This window comes from Podarcis raffonei, chromosome 5 (assembly GCF_027172205.1).
Source record: "Podarcis raffonei isolate rPodRaf1 chromosome 5, rPodRaf1.pri, whole genome shotgun sequence".
Taxonomy (NCBI): Eukaryota; Metazoa; Chordata; class Lepidosauria; order Squamata; family Lacertidae; genus Podarcis; species Podarcis raffonei.
In genome coordinates, this window is record NC_070606.1 from 28,937,820 (window position 1) to 28,957,345 (window position 19,526).

Genomic DNA, 19,526 nt, shown 5'->3' on the forward strand with positions numbered 1-19,526 from the left:
GTTTTGAATCTTACTTGTTCGTTTGAACACATAAAGCTGATGAATATTGAGTCAGACCACGGGTCCATCTAGCCCAGAATCACCTCTGACTTGCAGTAAAATTCCAAGACTTTCCTTTAACAGCAATCTCTCAATCCTATGATTTGAGTTCCTTTTAATCAGAGAGGCCAGGCATGGAACCTGTGGTGATATATTTTCTCATTGAGATAGCAGTAAGCTCCAAAGCAGTAAGCATTGGAAGCAGTTAAGTTCATAAAAGGAAGCTGTGGAGTCCTACCTGCATAACCAGTGAGCAGGGATGATGGAAATTGTAGTCCAGTAATACCTGGTAGACTTTGGGTTCCCCATATGTTCCTTGAGCAGGCAGGGGATGATGCTGTTGCAGTTTCTAACTCATTGAGGGAGCCATTTGCATCTTTAAGCAAGCTGAGGTGAAGGACTTCTGCCTGGCCTAGAAACAATACAGAGACTATACTACCTAGCCAGTTATTACAGTTCCAAGTATTGCCAAGGAAGTAAGTGGTGCATCTTTTTCTTGAATACCACCTCTTTCAGATCTTGGAAGCTACCAGTACTAAGGTTCAGTTCCTATAACTCTAGTGATAGCTTGGGGGCAGGCGGGATGGAATTAAGCATTTGTATTCTCATCTACCAAGGGACACGGGTGGCGCTGTGGATTAAACCACAGAGCCTAGGACTTGCCGATCAGAAGGTTGGCGGTTCGAATCCCCACAACAGGGTGAGCTCCCGTTGCTTGGTCCCTGCTCCTACCAACCTAGCAGTTCAAAAGCATGTCAAAGTGCAAGTAGATAAATAGGTACCGCTCCGGCGGGAAAGTAAACGGCGTTTCCGTGCGCTGCTCTGGTTTGCCAGAAGCAGCTTAGTTATGCTGGCCATATGACCTGGAAGCTGTATGCCGGCTTCCTCGGCCAGTAAAGCGAGATGAGCGCCGCAACCCCCGAGTTAGCCACGACTGGACCTAACGGTCAGGGGTCCCTTTACCTTTACATATTCTCATCTACCACATTATAAAAGGCAAACGGCATTTCCGTGTACTCTGGCTTCCGTCATGGTGTTCTGTTGCGCCAGAAGCGGTTTAGTCTTGCTGGCCACATGACCCGGAAAGCTGTCTGTGGACAAACGTCAGCACCCTTGGCCTGAAGCGAGATGAGCGCTGCAACCCTATAGTTGCCTTTGACTGGACTTAACTGTCCAGGGGTCATTTACCTTTTACCCATGAAAAGGAATATGACATGGGCACATTGGGCAGAAATGTGCAATAGCTTCAGGTGGGGTGATATTTATGAAGCAGGTACTTTGCATGGAGGTCCAAATGTTCCATGCCTGGATACATGCTCTTCTACCCTCTGAGTTGCATGACTACCCAGATAAGTGATGGAACCTAATCAAGAGTTCTAACAATGAAACTATGCATGGATTCTCAGTAGCAGCATTTGTGCTGTAGCAAACCAAATGTCAACCTGGTCCACTTGTGATGGTAGCCATACAGGTATTGCAAGCAAGCCCAAAAGCAGACCACGATGGAGAAGAAAACTCACCCTGCTTGGCCCCAGCTAGGAATCCACTCTTTCTGTTAACAGCTTACTGTGTTTGAGTCATTGCTAGACCTATAAAAATTCTGTATGTGGCCCAGCTAAAGCACAGCATCCTGCCTTCAGCAGGGACCAGCCTGCATCTGGAAGCAGTGCTGAGAGCTCTCCCACCATTTTTGGTGGCTAGAGGGTTCCCCTTGAATGCAGAAGATTTTATTATTATTATTAAATTTATCTACTGTCCTTTTCTCCAATGAGCTTAAGGTGGTGTACATGATTCTCCCCTCCCAATTTTAGCCTCACAACAAGGCTGTGAGATGGGTTAGACTATTTCAGCTAATGGTTGTTGTTAAATCTTACATTACTGTTCTGATGAAGTCATTTAAAATAGTAGTAACAAATGCCTCCTGTTAGCTATGCTCCTGAAGTGCAATAGTCGATTTCACTGGCTATCTCCAAGATGGGGGATTATGAGGGGCTTTCTCGCCACACACTTGAGCATTTTTGATTGATACTGCTTCCTTTGGTTACTACTTCCAGCTGAATCTAAACACTTTGGGTCACAGTTCAAGAATGAGTCTTGCCTCTTTTCTGTGTCATTTTTAAAAACATCTTTAGCTCTGGTGGAATAACTGTTTATTTAAAAATGAGAGAAAGCCACACATAAATTCTGGTCCCGCAATATTTTGTTACTTCCTAGTAGCTAGGAATAAGAATTTAGAAATTTTATACAAAGAGTGCCATCTGCTGGACAATGCTATTTTCTTTATACAGTATTCCAGCGGTTCTGAACTTATAATCACAAAGTTCAACATACCGCAGGCCCATAACATTACATCCTTTGGCTATACATCAAAATGTTACGTAATATCACATTAAAATGGTTTACTATTATTTTGTAGGAATATTAATATTCTATGAGCATTAAATCCCCAGTATGCAATGTAATATGTGCAAAATGGAAACCAAATCCATGATGCTACAATCATAATTCCATCACTGCCCTGTGGATAATGAATAGCATGAGAGTTTAATCTCATGGTTGTGGGTTCAAGCCCCATATTGGGCACAAGATTCCTGTATTTCAGGGGGTTGGACTAGATGACTCTCATGGTCCCTTCTATGACACAATAGCAATCTGTGACAGTTGAGTGCCTATCAGTTTGGAACCTAAACAAGGCTAATGAAAAATAATGTATTGGCTTTTATAGACAGGTTTTCCAAAGGTTGCAGAAGTCTGTGAGCAAGCAGAAAACAAAAGCCAGGACTGACAGAATGTTGAGAGCATAAAGATAAGAAAATGATAAGAGCGGGGATGGGGATTCAGTGGCCCTCCAGATGATGTTGGACTACAGCACCCATCATCCCTGGGTCTTGGCCTTCTTGGCTAGGACTGATAGAATCCTACAAGACGGAGAAAGCCACAGGGTCCCTATCCCTGTGCAAGAGTAACTCATCTCGAGAGGGAACTTCCGTATTCCTGTTGAAGGGTGAAAACTGGAACACCCATCACTGCTGCTACATTCTTTTCTTAAGGGTGTGTGTGTGTGACAGTGATGGATGCACCTGGTTACAATTATACAAAAATCAGGTTTTAGGGGGGCTGATGGGTGGCTCTCGCTTCTACATATCAATAGCAACTTGGAATTAATGGACACACCTAGTTTGGTGCAAGATTGTAAATGGTGAAAGGCGGTCTGCACCTTTACTAATATTCAATTCAGTGAGTCTCTCCCCCCCTTTCTACCTTGGGGAACCCCTTCACATCTGCTAGGCCTAGGGTATTCTCTCTGTTGCAAATTCAGGGTTACATAATAGGTCGAAGCTCAGTTCATAAAGCCAGACCTCTTGCCACTCAGTATGAACTGAAAGTGCTTTCTAATACTACAGATGCACAGAAAAAGTTTCAGAATAGTTTTTTTCATTCAAGTTGTTCTGCTATCACTCATCTGTCAAACCTTTGGTAAGTGCCTAAGGGTAGCACACTGACTCCTGGAACAATTTTAAAAAGTGCTGTAGTTTCTTTTTTAAAACAAACAAAACATAAATCAAATACGGTACATTATTTGCCCCAGCTCTTTCCAGAAATTAAATACACACATACCAAACAAAACCTTCATTTGAACGTTAAGGGAAGTAGGAGTGAGAAATGGCTATAGACATTATTTCATAGTTGTTTCTCAAATATATTGTTTTAGTTTTAGTTAAAAAGTGCTAAGCACAAGAATAAAGGGGATGAAATGTGTATTCATTGTTACAGTCTACGGCAGACCGGACACAAATAGTCACAACAGCTGTTAATCTATAAACAACTACTATAGCCAAGTTCTAAAAAGGCAAAAACCCTCAGGAACAATATTATTTTTACCATTTTCCTAAAAACAAAGAGAACTGGCTACGTGAAATGCATGGTCTCTGGGACCAGGGCTGGGAGTTGGTTCAAGGTTTTAGAAAATGATCAACCCTGTACATTCAGAGTTAGATCTTAAGCAATTTTGCTGCTTCTGAGTTGCAGTTCTAGATGGAAATCTTTTGATGGCAATCAGGACACTGCTGTGATGGATCCACTACAGACTGAACCTGGAAGTTGTGTGTGATTTGTAAGATCTCTGCACCTATCCAATTTAGGATTCTGCTCAGCCTGTTTGCTCACCACAGCAACCACTTGTCATAGTTGGACCACAGAAATAGTGTCTATGAGTATAGCAGACACATACTTTGCCAAAATATGAGTCATGCTATCCAAGCAAACAGGAAACGAAATTGGTGGCACCTGTACTTCATCACAAAATGAACAAATACATATTCCTGGGAAGAAATTTGGTGTTAAATTGTAACAACTGCAACAATCCATGTAATTTTAATATGTTACTTTTAGCAGATAAAAGGATTGGGAGAGACAGTTTAAAGCAGCTTTGCTTTAAAAAGTATGAGAGAAGAGTGCTGAAGGCGGAAGAGTTTACTAAGTTCATGTACCACCTATCTGCCGCTACACCTGTCTTATCCCAGCTGTAAAGAAAGGCACAGAACTGAACAGGCTGTACCTCTTATGCATTAAAATCACCAGAAGCAACTGTCATAGTGCACTACTGTTCACTCCAGCATGAGCTGCATTTTTCAGGTGTATACAATTACCATCTGGTCTGAAGAACACAGCACAATTTATGAAATGCAGGTGAGGGCCAAGAATTCATGGAATTCCTGTTTATAGATGACCATCAGCATGTAGAGTTTAAGGACTTACTAATCTTTCTCATGTCTTCAGCTAGAAATCTATTAACACAATATTGGCAAACAGCCACTAACTTACCTCTAGGAGAGAAATTAATGAAGCATCCCAGAGCACTAAGAAACACAAAGAGCAAAGACGATTTTGAAACGGTTTATTCAGTACACTGGAAAGGACAATGTTGTTTCTTCAGCACCAGCTACCCACAGCTCACTCTTACAACGGAGATTAGGAGACACTGAACTGCTATAATCAATTCTAAACTGTTATTCAAACCTGTTCAATATTTGACTGTATCGCTTACATTGCACATGCATGGAAAGTTTCTTGGTGGGGTACAGACCAAGAAGTGACTTCCTTTCAGGCATGAGCAGAACCTGGGCACTTTTAAATCAACAGCAGAGTGCCATAGTGTGCTTGAAACAGTCTTTAAATTATCCGATACACAGATTAACCATTACTTTATACCAGGCATGGGCTGACTTCAGGGTCATTGGATCTGCATTTGTTTTCTACCAGAAACAAAGGAACACCAACTGGAGCCTGGCATAAAATATGGCATGGTAGCTAAACCAGTTACATGAGAAGTGGAAATCTGTAGTTGAGTTACTACGGATCAGAGATTGTTGTTAAACTCGAGTTTAACCATTGATGCCTCGCTGGCTGGGGCTGTTGGGAGCTTGGAGTCTATCAGCTGGAGTGTCACAGGTCAGCCATCCCTGCTTTACATGGTAACAGTCCAACATCCTCTTTTAACTCTAGCTCTGCTGCTTCAATGATTCAGCATTTACCTAGGTTAATAGTTCCAGTTGCGAAGCCACAAGGCAGTTTCATACACCAATATTGGGCTCAGTTCAGAAACTCAAGAACTAGGTGGTGACAGTCAAAATATGGTGGGGGAAAAACAGCACACATTATTCCACCATGTAGATTGGAATATGAAGGTCCAATTTGTGCAACCTCCTATTTTAAAGCAATAATAATAATAATAATAATAATAATAATAATAATAATAATAATACCCCACCCATCTGACTGAGTTGCCCCAGTCACTCTGGGCAGCTTCCAACACATATACAAACATAATAAAACACAAAACATTAAAAAGCTTCCCTATACAGTGCTGCCTTCAGATATCAAGCATATCAAGTGACTGCCTTGTAAACCTGCCAACTCTACCAGACCAAGATTGTTTCCACATAAATGAATGTCTGAACTGAGCCTTAGAATTCTAATTTTTTTAAGTCTGCAGCATGTTTTTGCATTTGTGTGTTTTACCTTTGCTATTGCCTAGGTTGTAGCTGAAAACACATATGCAACAGACTAAACAGGAAATTTTTGATCATGTGGTTCCATCATGTAATATTTGCCATATTCTGTTTGCTTGTGGTCTCTCTTTCCTAGTTAAAATGTATTAGTTGCTATGGAATTGCAGTTGTTACAGGGTGAGCATAATGATGCATTTAATTATAAAATCATTTCATAAATAAAATGCATGAAATCAACACAGTAGGTCTACCTAAACGTATTAACCACAATTATCCAAACACTATACTCCAATGTATCCATTTGAAAACACTCTGAAGTGCATCTCCATACAAAGAGAACGTTTCATTTTCTGCATCGCAACAGGATTTCATTCTGTCTACTCCTTCCCCTAGCAAAGTGTGTAGACACACTGGGTTGTCCAAATGGCAGGCGGGAAGGAGTCCTGCCCCACCTCCAGGTCTCCCTCCCTACATATTGAGAATTAACAAGCAAATATTCTAGGGCAGATGGCATCTACTCATTAGACACAATAGGAAATCACACTAAATTCAAGCGTGTTTGTCTGGTACGTCTTGTATATTCTAATTGAAGTGCCTAAAGAGGCGGCTGTGGGACGCGGGCGGCGCTGTGGTCTAAACCACTGAGCTTGCCAATTGGAAGGCTGGTGGTTTGAATCCCTGCAACGGGTTGAACTCCCATTGTTCAGTCCCAGCTCCTGCCAACCTAGCAGTTCAAAAGCACACCCAAAAGTGCAAGTAGATAAATAGGTACCGTTCCGGTGGGAAGGTAAATGGTGTTTCCGTGTGCTGCTCTGGTTTCACCAGAAGCGGCTTAGTCATGCTGGCCACATGACCTGGAAACCTGTCTGCGGACAAATGTCGGCTCCCTCGGCCAGTAAAGCGAGATAAGCGCCACAACCCCAGAGTCGTTCGCGACTGGACTTAACTGTCAGGGGTCCTTTACCTTTAAAGAGGAGGATGGGATGTCCTCCACAGCCAATTGGTGGAGCTTCAACCACCCAAGACACATCTACATCTTATGTGTAGTATTAAGGATCTCTCACATAAACTTCAGGATGTGTCCAATCTTCCATACGCATCTAGAGATGGTAACCTTCTTTTCCTTCAAGGCCAGTTATGTCAAGGTAAGGTTTTGCTACCTGCAAAGGAATAGCGGATCCAACTAAAAGGCACAAGGATTCTAATCAGCCACCTAGAGGGTATTTGCAGTCTCTCTCCAGTCTCCAGCCTTTCCCCCCATGAAAGCTATATGGCTAGAGCGAAGATTCTTATTCCTTTGGCTATTGACTAAGAGGACCAACTACATGCTGAATGTACCACAATAATGTATAATTAGCCCCTAACTGATGCAATTATCAGAGAAACCTGAAACCTTGCCAAAACTTTGTCACATCAAATTTACAGATGGAATTTAAAGTAGAACATTTTCAAGTGATTAGATAGTAAATTTTAACATGGATTCAAACTTCAGTTATGCTGTGTACCCATTTTGTTGGCAACTTAGAATAAGACTATTACCTATCAACCTCTAAATACAGTCATTGGGATACTGTGCTTCAGAAGTACACAAAATATTGTAAATATACACTATACCACCAGTGCGGGAAAAGCATGTGATGACTTCAACTCTTAAATCGTTATTTGTAAATGTAAGATTCTACATAACTATCATTTCCTAGCACAAAAGTTTGTGAAGGAGTTTGTCATATTTTGTGAGTCTGCCAAATGCAATCTTCCTGACTGATAATAAAAGTCCAGGTTTTTTAATATGGTAATTTGAACTGTAATTAACGACAATACATAACAAGGAAGGATTTAATTTTTTTTTTATTCTTCATTAGATAAACTTTCTTTGGCTCAGCCAGTTGAACTGTGCTCTAGCACATGTGAGCAGTTTCATATGAAACCTGGAGAGGGCAGAAAGATCCACACTAATTAAACACACAACAATCTGTCATTTACAATAGTCAACATTACAGACATCTGCAACCACTGTGAATGAATGAATGACTCAGACATGTGCATTTTTAACAAATGTGCCACAAAACATGAAAAACACACACAATGAGACAACATTTGATAAAGTCCTTTTAATGGAAAATGTAAAACCCCTTTCAACTTTCAAAGTACAAAGCATGTTTAACACTTGCACTTTTAACAAATTAAAGCAAGCCAATGTTTTAAAAAAATACATCATTGAATGTATATATGTATATATTTACATAGCATATTAAGTTTAATATTTAGCTTTAAAAGTTCACATAAATTTTACCAAAATGAGACAATTTTTAAATAAATTACACCTTTTTGAAAATGTTTTAATTGTACTCTGAATAGCTTCAATAAAATACTGAAGTGTCTGTAATATCTATTTTATATACTTTATATTGTACAAAGTTTACAGTTATTTGGCAGTAATTTTCAGATCATGACATGACTGCTGTGCGGTTTCAGCAATATCCCGAATGCAGGCAATAGCTGGTGTTTGTGTCCTACTCTCACAGTAACTGTCTCAATGTAGTGAAAAATATCCAAGTTATTTTAACCAAACTGTACAAATCACATTTACATTTGATCAACAATAGAGCATAGAATTCTGTGTTTTCTTCCCAAAAAAATAAATACATCTTAAATCTTTGACATTTTGAAAATTTCATTTACAGTATAATACAGAGCAGCAGAGCACTGCTTAGGATTTCCAATTTCTTTTTTTTTAAAAAACCCCTCTCGTTTAAATCACAACAGCTGTGATGAGAAGCTAGTTTGTTGCAGCGTCAGTAGCAAGTAAAATACAACAAATATATTTTCTTGGCACTGATGGTTCGTGCAGCTTAGATTAGTGAGTAGATTTCTTTTATCATAAAGAAAAAAAAGATAAAATACGTTCTTCTGACCCAAAAAGGACAGAGAGCGTGCACACTTAATTTTCCTCCATATCTTCTAGTTCATGTTCATGAATCTTCAAAGCTCTCACCATTTCCTTAACTGTATGATACAAAATATTTTTAATCTGTAAAAATAAATTCGGAGAGATTGGTGATTAGCAGAGTACCAGACAATGTAAAGGAAGGCATAAGAGAGGAAAACACTGAAAGGGAAAAAAGACTGCATCATTTTTGGAGGTTCTTTGTTTACAATCAAGTGGTACAAAGATTAAGAACGCTTTTATAATTTGTATAAAGCCCTGAGCTCACGCAGGGTCTAAGCCTGTTCTTTTTAAGGAGAGAAGACAATACTGGGTGGGGGCACAGAGCAAATTCAGTATACCCCAATTGGTTGGCCTGTTATATGGTACTTTCTCCCTGGGGAAAACGGGAGAGGGAGTAGAGCAGGGGTCAGCAAGGCTCACCTTGCCTGGGCTGGTTCACTGCCACAGAGCCACCCCCATGGGCTGGATCGCGGGCGTGCTTTCCGGCGCCGCAAAAGCGAGTCCCTGTGCCTTGCTGGTTTAGTGCAGGGACTCGCTGAGCGGGCGGCTCGGGGGCCAGTAAAACGACCCCTGTGGGCTGCTTGTGGCCCATGGGCCTTAGGTTGAGGACCCCTGGAGTAGAGTGAGCATGTACAAGCCCAAGATGTGCACCTGTCATACCATTATATGGTCTTGTTGGAGCCCATAACCTTGTTCCTGTATAGGAATTATTCTGGATGATAGTAATAATTTACATGCTGCCCATCTGACTGGGTTGTCCTAGCCACTTTGGGCTGCTTCCAACAAATCAAAACACTAAACACAGTAAAACATCAAACATTTAAAAATTCCCTATACTGTTCTACAAGCTAAGGATCTACTTAAATTGTATTTTAAAATACATCTATAGGATTTTACACATACATACACATCTGGGTCCTAATTCTACAGGGAAGGGGGAAATGGAGAGTCCATTTTTTTTCTTTACTATGAACCTAATACATAGTTTCCCCGCTCTTATTTAAAAAGGCTTATTTAATTGTTACAGCGGCCATAAGCAGATTTAGCCATGGTTTTCATTTTATGCATTTTTCAATTGTAAAGTGCCCTGTGATCCTTGGACGAAGGGCAATATAGAAATTGAATAACTAACTAACTAAATAAATAACTAAATAACACACATGGAAATGCTCAGAAAAGCCAGTGTGAAACTATCATAAATTAAAGTGATACTACTGTCTCATATTCAATGCACACATTCAAAGTTAACATGAGAGAGGACTGATGTTTCATCAGAAATGGAGTTATGACAAGCACTCATATGTTACCTGCAGCTTATCATCATAATTGATTTCTTCCTTCGAGAGCCTCAATTCTTGTGTTAAGTGAAATGACTGTATAAGGTGCTCTGGAGACACAAAATCTTCAGTTACTTGAATACAGCTATGAAAATTCTGTACCTGAGCAAGAAACGGAAACAAAAAACAACAACATTCTGAATTGTTCTTGGGCAAACGAGAAAAAGTGTTTTTTTTAAGCCAGTGTGCATTGATCACAGTTTTCCAAATCACCGAAAAACCCTATTATGCATTCAAATACCCGTAGAGTTGCATGCAAATTTTCCAGTTGATTAGATAGGAAAATTGTGTGTGTGTGTGTGTAATTTTTATCAGCATGAGCATTGCATTCGCTGTAGGGTCAGCCCTCTGACCACCCCACGATTTCTCTCTCACACATGCATATGAGGAGGGGGTGCGCACCCCCCCATTACCGCCTTCACACATCCTCTTGGGTTGCTCCACTCTTGGACACCAAATATTACAACAGCTTGTCTGACGTATCTAGTGACTCTAGTAAGAATAAATTGATGTTTTTACCTGGTGAAGTGCTCCTGCTGGTAAAACAATGGCATCACCAAGGAACTGGATTAGAGTGCAGGTTTTTACTCCATATTCTTCAAAAAGTCTTTGACGGAGTTTTCTGTTTACATACCAACTCTGGTCACGTATCGGATCATGTTCTGGCAAAACATCTAAACCTTGTTCTTTTGCCATCTGTAATATGTTATAAGCAAAAGTGAATGCTGTGTGGTTTTAAGTAATATCTATGTTCACGAAATCCTTTCATTCTAACATCTTATTTCTAACATAAATACAGTTTCAGTTTCAGAACTCTCCTATGAAACTTTGAAAACCTCAGGGGGAAATGGGGAAAAAACTGCTCCCTCCCCCATGTCTCGTACAGACTGCTTGGGCCATATCTCAGAGATCTTATTTAAAATATTTATATCCTGACTTTTGGTCGAGGCTCCTACAACTGGCTCGTAATCTAAAATAACTTTACTTAAAGACATAAAAAAAATATGAAAAGGAAAAGTAAAAACCAAAAACCTCCAAAACAGAGCTAGAAAAATAACTGAATAAACCGCGTTCCATAGCTTTGCTGCTTCTTGGACAAAGAAGCTCTGTCTCAAGCGGTTCTCCACCAGATTACACCTGGTAGAGGAACTAGAACAAAGCTTCCAAGAAAAATCTTAAGGCAGCCTTTCCCAACGTGGAGCTCTTCAGATATTTTGGATTCCAACTCCAACCATACCTTACATTAGTCATGCTGGCTTGGGTTGATGGGAGTTGTAGTCCAAAACATCGAGGGCACCAGGTTGGGGGAGGCTGTCTTAAAGCAGAGAAACACAGATGCAACTGAAGGGAAGAAAACCATCTCAATGTCTGGATAGTCACTTCCTGCGAGTGAGCACAAGTGTATCCAACACTCCCCACCCCAAAAATGAAGGATCCCATCAACAACTCAATGAGTACTGAGCATGCTCAGTGGGCAAGGAATTCTGGCTGACTGTTAGGGGAAAGGAAGGAAAACCTGGGGAAGGATGATGGAACAGAGTGGCTGGTACCCAGGACACAAGCATTTGCCCATCACAAATCTTATACACAATAATACCAATATACATTCATTGTAAATCTAACCTTCTGTAGAAACTCCCTTATCTTGTCAGCATCCTTGCTGGCATAAATGTGCCACAAAGCACCAGGCAGTTCACTTGAATCCTTCAGTCTTTTTCTTAGAAGATCATCCAAATCTTCCTCTTCAAACTTCTTTAATACCACTGAGAATTCAGAAATGCAATTACTTTCCAGAGCTGGAGAAATCCTTGCTTTAGATTCAACACTTTACCATAAATCTCTCCCTCCTTAACAAAAAGGGGCAGGGTGGAGCAAATCCACATTCACTGAGTAAAAATTATAATGGAACAAATCTAAAACAATAGGAGTACCAGGGGAAAGCTTAGAAACACCTTTGCTACACAAAGGCTTTCTGTGTCTCCATGAAAAATACCAGAATCCAGTTTGGGGCAATTCACTCTCCCCCAGTGCCACAGTTCAACCTATTTAGGAGGGTTCCCTAATCCTGAGGAGGGACTTTACGAGAGTCTTGGGAAGTGAAGTGAGAAGAGGGGGGAAGAAAGGTTTTTCTTTGCCAAACCCCTTCCATGAGCACTTCCTAGAATATAAGTCATTACATCCAATAATACTTTGCAAAATGGGGGGGGGGGGGAGAGAATGTCCTTTAATCCGAATGAGCACCAAAGGATTGTTAAAGTATCAAGTGGATTGATTTAGATTTCATTTACAGGGTGTAGATCAGCTATTAAGTTGTGCCAACTCATATTTTTCTGTTTAATAAACATTGTATTATTTTTACTTTACCTGATTTTGAAGGAACGCCATTCCCTTTTGCTATGCCAACGCTGACAAGGATGTTCACCATGTCAGATACCTCAATATGAAGATTTGTAGTTCCTATATCATGATCTTTAGCAGCAGCTACACCTTTTTCAAACAGAATATATAGAATATGCTGAAGGGCATTTTAAAATTATCATAGACTTGTAAAATGTTTTCCTGTGAAATTGTTTTCTTAAACAAATACTGCTTTTACAATGTATAAGATTAGGAGTTAGCAGTCTGATATGAATAGCCATGAGGGTGTTATTCAACTAAGTTTTACTCAGATGAGACCCATTGAAATTAATGAACATGCCACCCAATTATTTCATTTACATCAGGAGCAGTAATGTGTTCTCTCTCATCTCAATGTACATTGAATATGTACATGTATACTCCCTTCTCATTCATGAGGGAATTCTGTTAAGTGGCCAAGTTAACTGACATTTGTAACTCCCTTTTATCAAACATCTTTATATTACCATGACCACATTATCACATGCTTTGACCCTCTCAATTTTAGTGATTCTTCCATTTCCTATAAACTTGCCTTTCTTAATCTTTCCACCTGTTGCTCCTTCTTTGAGATTTCCCCAACCTCTTTATCCCTTCTTCATGCTCATCACCACTTTTGTGTCTCTGGTTCTTCCAACCATTCAAAGGCGAGAAGGTGTTTAATAATGAGGAGACACAATCCCCTGACCTGACACAAGCAGTATTGTAAGTTACTTACCATATGAACTGCATAATCTGGGCCCTAGATCTGGGCGCACAAAAAAACCTGGCAAGTATGAAGCTAAATTCAGTTTTCCTTCTGGGTTGCAATATTCAGGCAGTGGCAAACATTTTAATAAGTCTTCATATCTGACAAAATAAGAGTAAAATAAACAACATAAATAATTTTTCAGTAAACAAAAAGCCCAACCCATCAATTGATGAGCTAAATAATATTAAATACCTTGCAGGCATCATGGTCTTGAAATCGTCTCCTGAAGGAAAGTCTTTCAACTTAAGTATAACTGTTTCTCCATTTTTTATTTTTTGCCGTTCTGCAAACAGTGAAGAGATCAGTGAGTGTTCTACCAGATGTGGAAAAACAGGAATTTTTTATAATGGTTTTAACAATAACTTAGAAGATATCCCATCTTTTTGATCATGGAGTAACAGGGGTGATAAGGCATTTACCAACATTGCGGGGGGAGAAATCCTGAAATTCCAATTTTTTGGCTCTGATATCAAAACTGCTCTACTAGTTAATACTACATTGCAATTCTGTTTGGCTGTATACTCACAAATTTTGAATGTATAAAACACACACACACTCTAAACATTTAGGCATTTTAGAGATTGAAATACAGAATGGAAGATATTTGAATGTACATACTATACTGTTAAATGTCAAAAATGGGTTTTCAAAAACAACATTAAAGTATCTTGTGGTAGAGCAAAATGCACACTATTATATAGCAATACAGATATTTTCCAATTCATGCTCATGCCTGTCACTGGAAGTAATTGGTGTCTCTGATCTGAATTTTTTTTTATCAAGGAAGTGGCCTACAGGTTCACATTGAGGTTTTTCTTTTTAAAATAAAATAAGCAGAACATATAATTATGAAATATTACTAAGGCTTATTTTGCATTAGTATATTATGTAGAGGGAGGGTCCTGTCAAGTCTAAATACTTTTCAACTGAACTTAATGGAAAGAATTAAGCACACAATCAACTCTTGGACAATTAACAGCTTCCTGTCCCAAACTAAATCTTCTCTGGCAAATAATGAAAAAGGAAGGACCTCCACAATTCTCTAATATCCTTTTTCCAGATTATAAATAGGTATTTTATTTGGGTCTGTTATAGTCCTATACAAAGCACAACATACTTGAAACTTCTTCAAAGCCATCCCAAAATTCCTTGACACTGCCACTGGAAGTAATGCTGTCTTTGCAATTCAAGAGATCAGCTTTGAGATCACCAAAATCTGAACTAATAAAATCTGCCTTCCATAAGCTAGCATTCAGTTTCTTCTGTATTCCAGACACTAATACGGGCTGAAAAGGAAAACAGAAAAGTGGAAATAAGCAAGAGCACTTAAAAAACGGATTCATGCATATTTCCATCACTCTTGAAAGGATATCTTGTCTTGCACAGAAGTTTAGACTACTAACTGTTCATCAATAAATATTGGGACATCTTCATTTAGGCCTGTAAATTGTCTTTAACATAGCATGGTTTTCAGAGTTTCTACTCTTTTTATTTGTCTCACATTTCAAGTTCTTTCTATTTTTCAACTCGTTTTCTTAAATGCTGATTTGCAAGACTGCTGTTTGTATCACCAAGAGCTGAAAATTAGTCCAAACATTAGTAATATCCTCTATGAAGAATTCTTAAGTTCAGATTTACTCTCAAAACAATAACCAATAAAACAATTTACCTGCTACTTACTGCATAATGAGCCTTCATATTTAAAATCAATTAATTTGCCAGCAATGGAAATATATAGTGAGGTGCAACATTGCGTGAGTGTGAATCAGCTCATGCAATGGGGCTTCTTCATCTCCTCCCCACTGCAGCCCCCTAAATCTGCTCTAGAGAATTGCTGAATGCTCCAGAGTAGGGTTTTTTGACGGGGGCTGTAGTGGAGAAAAGAGAAACCACAAGTATTGTTTTGTAAGTGGGTTTCTGTTGAACAAGTGGAAAAACATCACCAGATGTTATCCACTGACCAACCTCAACACAATTAGACTACAATTTAAAAAGGTAAAGGTACCCCTGCCCGTACGGGCCAGTCGTGTCCGACTCTAGGGTTGTGCGCCCATCTCACTTAAGAGGCCGGGGGCCAGCGCTGTCACGTGGTCACGGGTCACGTGGCCAGCGTGACAAGCTGCATCTGGCGAGCCAGCGCAGCACACGGAAACGCCGTTTACCTTCCCACTAGTAAGCGGTCCCTATTTATCTACTTGCACCCAGGGGTGCTTTCGAACTGCTAGGTTGGCAGGCGCCGGGACCGAGCAACGGGAGCGCACCCCGCCGCGGGGATTCGAACCGCCGACCTGACGACTGGCAAGTCCTAGGCACTGAGGTTTTACCCACAGCTTTTTAGACCCTGTTAATTTTCTTCCTAACTGTGAGTGCAAAAGGAGTTGTTAGGTTGATCTTTACACATATATACTGAAGTAATATTGCACAACAAACATTAATAGGGAACACTTTAACTGGTCCATAATTCTCAGTATTTAATATGTTCTTGGCCTTAACCCACGCTTAAAAAATTGTTAATGCATTAAGTTTTAACTTCAAGACTGGCATTAAAATGATAATACATTGAGCTATGTGGCTGGTCACTTTTGTCAGCAGAGACCAAGAACTCTCTCTGATAGTACATCCCTGCTACTGTTGTGGGTTATAGTTCTTCCCCCTTCCATTATAGGTAAAATATTATTCTGAAGAATATTTCATGATAAGGAAGTATTGCAAAATTTACATGAGGTGCCATGTTAGTGATATTGCATAATCCTTATCTTCCTTTCCCCCCGTTAGTCTAGAATAGTCTTCCAGACGAAATGAGGCATCTGTGTTACAAACCATATATAATGAGGCAAGTGGCAGTTAGTGAGGGACTCTGGCTGAAGCGTTAGGAAGTGGTAATCCTTAGGCCACATTTGGCTGCATCCACTGACAAATGGATTCTCTTCATTTAAACTCGATAACCCTCATGGTCCCTTCCAACTCTACAATTCTATGAATCTATGAAATCCAACAACAGATCTAAAATTAAGGTGCAAGCATGCTGTCTCATAAGCCCCTTTCTAGGTGTTGAAGGGCATTTTAAACATACCTTTCCTTGCTTCCAACAATCCTTGAAAAGTTTCCAGTTGTTGCTGTTTTTATGATCACTGAGCCACAAAATGTGTTTATCACAGAGCCATGAATGTGGAACATCACTGAACAATGTGCTGCAATCATCTGTAATAATTTTTCTCTCATCCTTTGGCTCTTCCTTCACTTCAGATTTTACATTTATCTTTGGTGTTCTATTTGGTGGAATCTTGTTTTCTACAACTGAAGCAATTATGTCCTCAAGAATGTTTGGCATTGTCCTTCCACCTTTGCTACTCTATTGGAAAAATAAAATGAGGACTTGTCAGGAGGAAACCTTTCATTATCCGACCATAGAAGAGGTGCAATCAAACTGAAAACTACAATAATATATTATATTCTCATTCATTAAAAAGTGATCTTCTGATAACAAACTGATACAAACCCCTCTGATTTTTACACAAACAATAAAGGCCAATGAGATTGCAGGAGTTTAACTCTTTAGTGAATTGCCCGTGTAATATTTACATGCATAGACAGAGCCTTAAAATGTTGTTAATAAGTTTGAACTTTAACTAAGTTAGTTCATAACTAAACTTTTTAAGGGAAACCATAGCAGACTGAGATCCAGAGAATTGCATAACTAACTCCACATGTCCAAGGAACCTTTGGACTCATGAAAAACAGCCCCCTTGTTCTGCAGTGAGGTAAAAATTCAATGATAATTCCAAATAATAGCATTGGACATGCCCAGGCCCTTAGGTATACAATTTCATTCTATGACGAATATCATACAGTGAAAGCAGTTCCATTTAGACATTGCTCTCTAAGCTATATTTAAGCCCTTCTCACTCAAGAACATTTGGAGCAAGGCATTTGGTAACAAACTCACTGCAGTTCCTGTAGAATAAACGGGTGCAAAAGCAATGCCAGCATCTGTAGAGCCGAGACGCAGTTTTCCAGCAGTAGTGGTGAGCAGGTCTCGTAACGTTGAGCCCTGCTCGCTATTTTGAGACAAAGGAGTTGGCATCTTGTAGTTAAGAGATTCTGAACTGTCTTGGTCCTGCTCTTCCTTTGTATGCTTTCCAAGAGGGCAGTCTTTGTTTTCTAAAATAAAAAGGAGTAATCTTACATAATTGTGTCATGATACAACAATAATACTAGCTGCCTGTGATTCACAATGGCAACAATGTACTTGTAGTGCTTATTGCTTTATTTTTTTGGGGGGGGGGTTATTGGGTTGTTTTTGTTTTTATTTTGATTGTGTATTTCATGTTTTTATGTTGTGACTTTATCCTGTGAACTGCCCTGAGGCCTGTGGGTATAGGGTGGAGGACAAATTTAATAAATAATAGTAATATTTCCCTGAACACATGGGGATGAATTAAATCTTCCAAATTAGACCCTATTTTACTATGTAAATGGCATTTGTGACTGTTGAGTGTCCTGTCATAAATGACAAATATGGTAACTAAAAAAAGGCTGGAAACACATGCCATCGGCATATGGTTTTCCTATCATATAAAAAAAATTGTTTAGTTTGATGCCTCCAGAAGGTGCCAACACACAAGACTGGAAAATATGTAATTTCCATTGCTTTTTATATTATTAAAAAATAGCAAACTGTGAATGATGACATAGATCAATCATTTACAAGACCAGTTCAGACACAATGGGAACCCACAGTTTTCTGCAATGTGAATTAGTTGTGACAAGCCTTGGTCTTAGGAATTTTCTCCTCCCCTTCTCTTTTCCATGTCAGAACAGATGGCCAGATACACCCACTTTTGTTTAAAACTAATCAAAGTCCCCTGGAGGTGTCAGAAGAACTACGATTTGAGAAAAAGCTGGAATGAGACCACAATATGATCCTGGCCTGTTCTTACTAACCATAGCTTAGCAAACTGTAGTTCCTTGAGTTCATATATCATAAGGAACCAAAGATAGTTTCAAAGTGGAAACAAAGATTTCTAGTCTCCTCCTTACAGGTATGAAAGAGCAGGAGGAGAAGTATGCAAGTCTGGGGGCCATTCACATTGTGGGGTAATAAGGTTTTCATATGAATCTGACCATAGTGTTTTGGGAATCCAGTAAGAAATATAACCCCCCCGCCCCCCCCCAAAAAAATTTCTCATTTTTGTGAAAAAATAACACTAATAGTAGTCTGGTGAGTCTGAAAATTCATAAAAGAAATAAATTACTTTTATTTTCTGGCAAGCTGTTGCATCCAATCTCAAAATGCTAAAGTAATTTATAGTTATATTGAATGATACTGAAGTTCATGACCATAATCCAACACTCTTCCTACCACTGACTTCAGTGAATATAAATGTGCCTGTGTGCTGGATTGTGGCTGAAATATATAAATGTGCTGGAAGAATTCATATTCACCACAGCCTCTTCTATGCCCCTAGGCATCCTTCTGTATTTAACATTTTCTGGTTACAGATGGCATTTCTTGCTCACAGAAGAGAACAAGGAGGGCATTGAACGAGGGCTGAAGAAAAGAGGCATATGATGTGGCTAGGCTTTTTGTGATAATATTGCACAGGGGATATTCACTACCCTCTCCCAGGACTCCTGAGAAAACACCACCTAGCTCTGCTGTTCCTTAGAAGTAGCATTGTATTACTACTGCTAATATTTAAACAAAATGTATATACTGCTTGATAGTAAACAAAACCTCTGTGCGGTTTTAAGAAACAATCTGTAAAAGGAGAGAGGGACCAAATAAGGCGGCTGAAGTTGAAAGCCTGTTCAGGCGTTTGCAGAGCTACATAGTAAACAAATACTTTGTCTTAATGAAACACTAAAGCTTCACTCCTTCACTCCTCACCCTCCCCAGTTCCTCTTCTTGCAGTATATCCAGGCGTTACTCTACTTCTGCTGTATTTATATTGTAACCACACTGTCAATATAAAAGTTGTAAACATGAATGTATGAACAAGCAGCCGAACCATATTGGTTGGTCTTTTTGCTGCAGACTC

The 19,526-nt window shown here is 39.5% G+C and overlaps 1 protein-coding gene across 4 annotated transcripts in view; it reads right to left on the reverse strand.

Annotated features, from left to right (window-relative positions):
• Positions 1-8,146: 8,146 nt before the first annotated feature.
• JMJD1C (jumonji domain containing 1C) overlaps positions 8,147-19,526 on the reverse strand; it is a 117,041-nt gene continuing 105,661 nt past the window's right edge. For 3 of the 4 annotated variants that reach the window (XM_053388380.1, XM_053388377.1, XM_053388379.1), the window contains 10 exons: positions 17,432-17,646; positions 16,559-16,837; positions 14,603-14,771; positions 13,678-13,798; positions 13,453-13,583; positions 12,702-12,824; positions 11,961-12,100; positions 10,857-11,033; positions 10,308-10,439; positions 8,147-9,081 (listed from right to left, as the gene is read on the reverse strand). In XM_053388380.1, the coding sequence (XP_053244355.1) occupies positions 8,992-9,081; positions 10,308-10,439; positions 10,857-11,033; positions 11,961-12,100; positions 12,702-12,824; positions 13,453-13,583; positions 13,678-13,798; positions 14,603-14,771; positions 16,559-16,837; positions 17,432-17,646 (1,577 nt within the window). In that variant the 3' untranslated portion in view covers positions 8,147-8,991. The remainder of the gene's footprint in view (positions 9,082-10,307; positions 10,440-10,856; positions 11,034-11,960; positions 12,101-12,701; positions 12,825-13,452; positions 13,584-13,677; positions 13,799-14,602; positions 14,772-16,558; positions 16,838-17,431; positions 17,647-19,526) is intronic. The other variant, XM_053388378.1, reaches the window with a different exon arrangement.